The 9,413-nt window shown below is 47.7% G+C and overlaps 1 protein-coding gene across 2 annotated transcripts in view; it reads right to left on the bottom strand.

Annotated features, from left to right (window-relative positions):
- RPTOR (regulatory associated protein of MTOR, complex 1) overlaps positions 1-9,413 on the bottom strand; it is a 152,536-nt gene that overhangs the window by 110,747 nt on the left and 32,376 nt on the right. For both annotated transcript variants that reach the window (XM_009886827.1, XM_009886826.1), the window contains exon 4: positions 773-934. In XM_009886827.1, coding sequence (XP_009885129.1) covers positions 773-934 — 162 coding nt within the window. The remainder of the gene's footprint in view (positions 1-772; positions 935-9,413) is intronic.

The following is a 9,413-nucleotide window of genomic DNA, read 5'->3' on the forward strand; positions in this document are numbered from 1 at the left end:
TCCTATGTCAGCTGAATGGACTTTTCAGCTACAAGCAGTGTCTCTCCATTTCCTAAGACTCCATTCTGACTCAGTTACCTTTAGCAGACACTAAATAGCTTAACTAAAGGGAAAGCAAAGTACATATAGGTCACACTTGGAATCGCTGGAAAGGCGTTGCATGTGATCTGCAAAGGTGTACAAATTACGGCTACAAACCAGGGCTACGCAGAAGTCACAAAAGTCTTTAAACAAATAAAAGATCGCTATCAGACTGCACCGGGCGGCTCTTCAGCGCTCCCTCTGGAAGCGGAGCTGCCCGTGTTGTTTACTGTCCTCATGCAGTATCTCCAGGTAGGATGAACCATGGCTGCTCAGGGTTGTTAAGACATTTTAAGCATAAACGTCATGGCACGAACTTAATAATCAGTCAGTGACATCAAGCAGCAAAGCCAAGCCCAGCAGGGAGCGTCACCGCTCGCTCCGGCCAGGACGGAGCCGTGGTGCCAGCCCTGGAAAGCGGACGCAGCCAGGGAGAGACGCCGGCTTCTCCGCGTTCAGTGCACCTGAGAGAAGAGACCGGCGCGCCCCGCCGGGAAGCGAGGGACCTCCTGTTTGGTCTCAGGACTTCAAGAACACAAAGAAAGCAAACGGTTGTCAGCAGGGTATCAAAAAAATACCTGTGATGCATTTTAAACCCTGAAGATTCGGTTTTTCTCTAACAGAGCACTTCAAGAATTAACATCGCAGTGAAACCGATGCAGCTGTTCAGCGCTGCTTCGCGACGACGCACCTTATTGAAGACCCAGATCTCCCCGTTTACTGTCGGCCTGGGGACGCCGTGTCCGTTGTAGAAAAAGAAAAGTACCCGCTCTCCCTTGGCGTTCCGACGCAGAGACGTACACAGTTTCTTAACTTCGTCCACCGTAGGATCGAGACTCTGCTTGTACCTGGCCTAGTAACATAAAATGTGAGATAATCATTTTAAATGTAAAACCACATCTGTTTAAGATGCAGGCACCTAGTTAAGACAGAAGCATGTACACAAACTGGTTATGTTGGAAAAAGAAAACACAAACATTTACTGTAGAGCTGAATAAACAAAATATGTCTGCTACCGTGTGTGGGATTGCACATACCGTGACAACACAGGTTCAACTGAGTTTATGGCATCTCTGAACTCTGACCCATTTCACCCAGAGATTATGAACATTCAAAATGACTTAGGAAGGTCAAATACGTTTTCAACATTAGCCAGCCTCAAAAATAACCCTGCACGATTCTCTAATCCTCAAATTCATCCCCTGTCCATCTCCAACTGAACACGTTTCCCTCTTAAAGGCAGAAAACAGTAGAAATCAGATATTCTGTAAACCTCAAATCTCATACTGAAGCGCTCCTTCCCTCCCGTCTGGAGAAGGGACGCGGCTCTTGCTTCAGGCCTTAAAAGGACCAACAACAGCAGAGCGAAGGGCGGAGGAGAGGTGCAGACAGCTATCCTTCATGGGTAAGAGGAAGAATAGCAGCAGCCTCCTCCTCCTCCTCAGCCCTGACCAGTTACTTCCCCTTCTATTAGCGCGATGGTATAAGAGAAGCCTGGCCAACACCTCTGCAAAAACCTAGACGGAGTCTTGCCTTGTCTAGACGGATCCACAGCACACGCAGTGACAAATTTTATGGCAAAAAGTTTGTCTTCAAAACCAAAGACAGCCTATGAGCTGTTAAGATCAGGCACCGGGTTACTCCAGACCATATTGCGCACCTCTCCCTAAAGAGGGGTTGTGACTATAACAACATTTCACAAGCTCACCTCAAAACCTGCGTACGCTTTAAGACAACACCATTCTCATGATAAAAGTGCACAACAGTCCCAGGAATCTGATACTCACACAGCTGGGTAAAAATACTTCAAAACCATTTTTACTTGGCTAAGCTCAAGACGCCTATGGAGTAGCTAGTTTGTCATACTCAAAAGTGCATTTTTTTGAAGCAAGAGTAATAACAAAAAGTCTTTCAACTGTCCTTTGAGAGAGAAAAGCCTGTTTCTTCCTCTCTTCTGGAGATCTACAGAATCCAGAGACTGAGAATCCAGAATCACAACGGCTTGAAAGAATTAAAGCCGACGCATTGAAATAAAAAACGAGGTTTAATCTCAGGACAATGGCATACATACCCCTACAAAAACCGCCTGCCGAAAACCTGTTTACAAACCAAATCAAGGTCTCAGAAGTTTGGGCTGCTTAGGTTTTCTTCTGTGACAAAGATAAGAAAGTCTTAAAATACCATAGTAAAAGAGGATGAAGCACTTTAATATAAAAATGTTTTGCTTATCTCTGAAGCTTGAAAAACAGATATCATGCTGTTCAATTAATATTCAGCATCTCGAGCCAATAGGCATCAAATGAATGGCATCATTTGCATGATTACAACGATGAAGAAAAGCAAGCAAAAGGAGAAAAAATATTAAGAAAGCACCAGTGATCTGACACACTCATCCTTTCCGGGAACTTCCGCACTAAGTAAAGATAAGAGGCTGTATGAATCTTAACACGGATCCCCCATAGCTCTTTCTCTCTCCTTTCAGTGCTGTTATGAAGGCGCTGATTTGCAAAAATGTGCACCTTAAATCACGCTCTGCCCGCTGGCAGCTTTACAAGGCACTATAACCAGAGTGGTTGGTAATCTTTCAGCTCCTTTTTTCCAAAGGAGAACACGCTCATCGGAACACTCCTCACGTCCTCAGAGCATAAATATTAAATACAGCTCGCAATTAATGGAGGTGAATTCAGACTCTAAAACTAAAGCCTGTAGATCTCAAGATCCAAACGGTAAACATATTATTTGGGCGCTGAGAAACACAGGCTGCGAAGACGGGGAAGGGGAGGCGGGAGCCTCTCCCCGGGCGCAGCCTCAGCCCCCGCACGGCGCCGGACCCGCAGGCGTGAGCGTACACACCGCAGCACGCGCGTCCCACCCCACCGCGGGTCGGAGTGACAGACTGGACCCGGTGGTGTCTTTTTTTCTCCCCTCCCCCCCAAATCTTCACGACTTTTTTCATTGGTATGCAAAAATACCAGGAGAATAAGTACAGCGATTACAAGAAGTTCAGGGCTTGTCCATCTGCCCGGGGTGCGGGCGTTACTTCTGGGGGCAGAGGAGGAGCTCACCGCTTCCTGTGACGCTCTGGGGGACAGGGATGCTATTTTTAATAACTGTTACAAACAGAGAAGGCCTTCCAGAACAGGACCACAGAACCGGGAGCTCTTTGAGAGGAAGGTACAGAAACAGCATCAAACCCTTGCTAGCCCCCGGGCCGCCGCTCCCACCCGGTCCTGGGAAGCGCATCACTGCCGAGCGGCCCCACAGCGTCCCGTCGCCCGTAACACACTGACGGCCACACCAGCTGCGGTCCGGGAGGATTCACCCGTTCAACGACTTTCCCTTTCCTCTCACAGTACGAAGAAGCATTTTTTAAACACCGTTTTAGTTCTCCTATGAAAAATTTGCATTTTAGCATCACTACCCTTTCGATCAAGTTTCCTTTTATCATCCTCCTGTGTCTCCTTCCATCACGATTCACGTGTCTCCCCTGGGGATGTGCTGCATCTCATCCCTTCCCTTCCACCTCCAAACAGATGCCTTCAAGCAGGAGTTAGAGCAAAAGGCAACAGAGATCCTAAACCCTCAAAAGGTCTGTTGGGCTTAATCTCGGCAACTTCTGCCGCAATCACACGCACACGCAAGGCTCGATGTTTTGTTTTCCCCGTGTTTTTATGAGCTATTGACCAGTTCCAGACTTTCACTGTGCCTGAGGACCATGCTGGCCCTCCCTGCCTTCTATTATGTGTTGGTGGCAGATATTTTCTGGTGTTTGGCAAAGAGTCTTTGCCTCCTGACGCAATTATCAGACAAGGCAGTCCAGACTTCGATTCCTCCGCAGCCGCAGCCCACTGGATCCGTCGCTCCCAGCTGATGTTGCAGTCGCAGCCTTAGAGCTGTCAAAAAGCCCGACCGGAGCGCCGTGATGGACAAGCACGAAATTGCTGCTGGTGATGTCAGCTGGCTTTCTGGTGTGAATTTGATTTTCCGATCACCTCAGTGTCTCACTGAAGAGCTCCTGTCAAAAGCAATAACTCTGTGGCGCCTGTTCCAGACGATCCTGGAACCATTATTCTACTCATGCAGGCGACATTAAAAGTTTTGCTTGTTTATGTAATATTGCCACACTTTTATGAAACACTCACTGGTTTATCCAACCCTTTCCCTGTATATTTGTTTAAAAATACAGTTATTATGTTACATTTCAATTTTCAGTATGCCACAAACTTCTGGATTAACAAAACATTGTAGTGACAAAGTTGCTGGAAATAGGAGGAGTTTCAACGGAAAGAAGTTTTGGCACACAAACTGGGGAGAGAAAGCACTTTGGGGCTACACACCAAGTGCCTTAGCCAGATGGTTTGCTGTGGACGTTAACATTAACCATGCTTAATGCTGAAATTTAACGTGAGACGGTTTTGCTGTAAAGCAGTTATGCTGATCACCTACTGACACTTTCTCAGAACTATTTTCCAAATTATTTCCAAATTTCCTATCTCGATAAAATCAAAGGAATCATCTTTAAGAGAGAAAATGGGGATTCTCTAAAGAGATGATGTATCAAAATCGCATCGTTTCTTTATTCAAGACAAGAGCAACGTTCTGGCTGTTTCTGGTTTGAAAACTGTCGTTAGGATCTACACCAGCTCCGTCTCCTTTCCATCTGGCCGAGTGAGCGAGGTCCCGGTGACCCGGGCCGACCCCAGTGCTGGAATTAGCAGGTCTGGGACACCAGCGGGGGAGAACGGTCCGCAGGCAAAGCAAGCGGAGTTACCACTGCGGAGGCAGTCCGCCCCCAACCCCCCAGGCCAGTCTCGCCGAGGGCCGCGCTGCCCACTGGGGCTCCAGCCCAGCCCACAGACGGCAGCAGCAATAAAGCACAGGCATCATCCTGTTTGTTCCATGAGGGATTCAGTTCTTCCAAAGGATAAATAAAACACCCACACGTTTACTCATTAGCAAGTGACAGCAGTAACCTCTCCAAGACGAGTCTGTCTGGAGGGGAGAAACCAATTCACTGTGTTCATCAACCTCCATCTCACCGGGAAACGTCAGTATGCATTGGCTGCATGAAGTAATTCCCACAGTTCAGTGGATTTTGTGCTTAAAATAATGGCTCCGCTTTGGGAACTTCACCTAATTGCAGGTTTTTTCTTTTACTTTGAATGAGGCCAAACCATCAATCACACAACGCAGAGAAGTCAAAGCCAGGGGCCCTTCTCCGGGCCCTCACCCAGCCCCGCTCAGCGGCGCAGCGCCTGCACAGCCTCAGCAGTTCCGTGACAAAGCGCTTTCGCCGTCATCCCAGAAACCAGAACCCGACGCACCATCTGCGCCGCGAACGGCGCTGAGCTCAGCCCTGCCCGGCGCTGAGCGCGGGAAACTGACCGCAAGGCTAGGTCCTATCAAAAGGAAGAAAAGCAGAGCGCTAAAGGTGACAATTTGAGAATAAGTGATTTAAGTTGCTGATGTTGCTCAACCCTCACTGGGCAATGCGCAGCCAAAGCGTTTTGGAAGCCGGGATGGGTTTCCACCACCGCTGGCCCTCATCAGCCCTGCAGGGTGACAGCCACACGCTGGAGCACTACGGCATTCTCACCAGGGAGACGAATTATTTTCCCCTTACAAAAAATAAAAAGGGTAAACCTATTTTCCAATCAAAGTTACAAAATTCGAGCCCTGACCTTTCACTGTCCTGCAGCCTGAGCGCTCGGTCTCGCTTCCAGAATGACCCCACAACACCCAGTCCCCAGTGTGTGTGTGCGATTCGATGCCGGAGCGGCAGCACCTACACGGCAGATACGAACTATATGAAAAATGCATCGGTTGCCATTCATAACCTTTGCTATTTACAAGTTATAATATCGCCCTGTTCTCATTCAGCATAACAAAAGCCTGAAGTCACTCACCTCTTACCCCTAGGATACCCTACCAAACCTGATGGGCATAACTTCCATAAAAATAAATTCAGACTTCATTTTTTAAAACTCACATTGGCACGTGACCCCAAAATTGCTTTCCCCAGTAACTTCAAACTGCTGAGGTGCGATGCTTTTGGCAGGTCGGGGTTGAAGAGCGCAGCTATTGCGATGATTTCCGCAGCTGCTGCACAGACATTCGCTGCCCAAGACGCTGCCAGCGCATAGAGCTCCGAGGAAGGGACAGAGCTGCGCTCATCCGGGTGGAGAATGGGCATCATCTGCACAAGGTCAGAGCCTCACGCTTAAAAGTTAAGAAATTCACAGACAGAGCTTGGTTGAGCGGGATTTAAGCCCCTTAGATGGCATTTGGCAGCTGAAGCTCTACAAGTCCGTCTGGAGATGGGTCGTGGGGCACCAGCGAGACACACGGTGCGGGAGAAGCGGGCAGGGGGCAAAATTACACCGGCAACTGAAACTCACTGCGTAAGGGCTAAGGAAGCTCTCCATGAAACTACAGCTCTGTATCTCTTCGTATTTGCCCTCTGCTCATTCCCACCTCTCCTCGAAGGGATGAAAATCACCCCACAAGAGGACCGGGTCTGGTAAGACAGCTCTGCTCTTGAGAACCCCCCCGGCACTGCCACTCGATTCACTATCCAAAGTTGTGTTCCTGATTTACCGACAGAAGAAATTTCTCCAGCATTCAGTGTTTGATACTGAAACTGTCTTTTATACCTCCTTACAGAAGAAGCCACGTGCATGATCTGACCCAGAATCTATAACAGTTTAACGTATAAAAGCTTTATTTTGCTGAAGATTATTTTAAACAGCTATTGGGTGGCAAAGAATCCCACATGTAAAACAGTGCACACAAAGCAAGAAAAATGCAGTTTCAGAGTTATTGCTACAGGTAAAATAAATAAAATAGAATCGCTATCGTTGTAGCGTTTGGGTTTTTGAAATCCCCTATAGAAGTGTCAGCTGATACGCAGGATACGTACCCTACAAAGAAGAGAAAGGTTTCCTATTCTGCACTATTCTTCCTACCTCATTGTTTAGTCCCGTATAAACTCAGAAAGCAAAGCTGAGTCAGATTTCATGGAGTAATCTAGTCCCACCCCGGCTACCCTGGTGCAGAATCGATTACACCCGTACCATTTCCCACAACTGTTCGCTTAACGCGCGTTAAAGCCTTCCTACGGCAGACGCCCCAAAGCCTCGCAAGGCAGCGAGCGCTCCGCTTCCCTCATTGTTATAACCACATTTTCCTAACACAGCCTAATTCTTCCTTATAATGATTTTTAATCTTTTCTGCCTTATTCTTCAAAGCAGCCCTACCCTTCAAGGTGAACCCCTCCGTAGATGGGACACCACAGGATGTCGTGCAGCTGCTGCGCTGCGACCGGGATCAGACTCGAGTCCCAGCTTCCGAATGCAGAAAACACATTAAAGCTGAGACTTTGCCATGCACACAGCCAGCCCGCTTAGCGGGATTTAATTAAAAGGAATCAAAGCAATCTAATTATTCCAAGAGAGTGTTTTTTGGAACAATGCCCAAATTTGAAAAACAGAAATACAAAAAGCCTTACAAAGAAATAAGCTACTCAAACCCACGAGTAACGAACGCAGCAGGGCCAAGGGCCAAAGCTGCGCCGGTGCCGTAGCACCTCTCTCGGCCGTGCGCGGAGCGGAGCATCCCGCCCAGCACCCAGACTCGCGGCTCCCCCAGCCAGGTCCACTGGCATGCTCTGCGAGGGAGCGGAGCACCGGGAAACAAGGGGAGAGGAGACCTGAGAGCAGGTTGGGAAATGGCAGGAAAACTGCTACAGGCCGCCTGTAGTCAGCTTTGCCAAACCGCCTGGTAAAGGTTAGAATGAGAATACTTACTCCAAGTGCGCCAGCACGCCGCGGGGCACTCTGCGATGCAGGGCACAGCCCAGGTACACTAAGCACTGAACACTAAAAATTCTCGATTTATTTGTCCTTTAAATGCAAAACATAAAATTGAATTAATTCAGATTCCACTTTTTATGGGGCAACTGCCAGTTTGATGCAACATGTTCCTCCGATTGTCTGGAACAAACTCTGGCTTAGACATATAAAATAGGCATATATACGTCAAACAGTTTCGCAGCCATACGACCGGACGACCACGTTGTGCCACGCAGCACAGCAACATCACTGGCACTTTGCTTTTTTTAATCTACACAACACCCCGGAAGCACACAGACCAACGGAAAGGAACACTGCCAGAACGACGGCAATAGTCTTCCCAACCAAAACATCATTCATTTGAACACTGGTGTCACAGGTATTTTATTTGGTTTTACACATTTAAATAGCAATACTGAGCAACATAGTCATTCAGAAAAATTAAAAGGCCCAAACCTGAATGAGTGTGTGTGCAGGAAAAGGAATTACGGTGAAAATTCTGGAGATACTGGAGAAATTTAAACCTATTCCACACCTCCAGGCATGTGTTTCTGGCTTGATTTGCATCCTGGCGTAAGAACTCTGCCAGGCTGCATCTCCGTTACAAAAGCAAAAAGTAGGGAGATGAGGAATATCTCCTCTTTTTTCTATTTTAGAGCTATTCACCACAAAGACCACCTCAACGTATTACTACTCCAGTTGCTACAATTTAACTTTTGAGGAAATCAAAACATCTTCATCCTTGTCCCATTACTTTCTTTTCTATATTATTAGATAATAACGATCAATTAAAGGGCAATGATGCACATTTACTCTGTTTTCACACGATGCTCTGCACTGAATGACATACACATGAGATAAACTCACAATGAAAACCTTTGTGCTTCGTTATCCCGTGATTCTCACAGTACGGAATAAAATACGTACGGCAGGAAAAACTTAAAAAGTTAATTTCTGTGAGGAAAGGGTATGCTGTACATCTAGCAAACACCGCGTTCACAGTTCCCTGAACACCTCTCTGATTTCCTCAGGGGGAACCCAAACAAACAGCCCCGTTCGAGCCCGGCCAAGCCTCCGCGGCAGATCGGCTCCGGGTTGCTGCAGCCCACGCGTGAGCAGCACAGACGGAACCGTGCGCCGGCCGCGACCGCGAGGCAGCGCCCCACTCCGGGGGTGTTTGGTTGAGGGGCCGCTGGGGTTCCTCCGAGCCTCAGAGACCTCTGCTCCGCAGGAAGGTTTCGAGATAAAAGTAGTTCTATCACAAAAGGTCAGCAAGGTGTAAGAGTGACCGCCGGTTTGGTCTGTGGTATTAGAAACACTTCAGATGAATCAACATGCAGATCAATATTTCAGTTACCAACAAAAAACCCTTTAATTATATTTATAAGGTGGGTTCCGGGGAATTAAAAATAATTACAGGAGAGCCAGGGAGTAGCGCAGAACGCGGCAGAAGGCAACGCACAGCAAGAGCCGCTGCTCCAA

Source organism: Charadrius vociferus, unplaced genomic scaffold, assembly GCF_000708025.1.
Source record: "Charadrius vociferus isolate BGI_N301 unplaced genomic scaffold, ASM70802v2 scaffold1116, whole genome shotgun sequence".
NCBI classification, from domain to species: Eukaryota; Metazoa; Chordata; class Aves; order Charadriiformes; family Charadriidae; genus Charadrius; species Charadrius vociferus.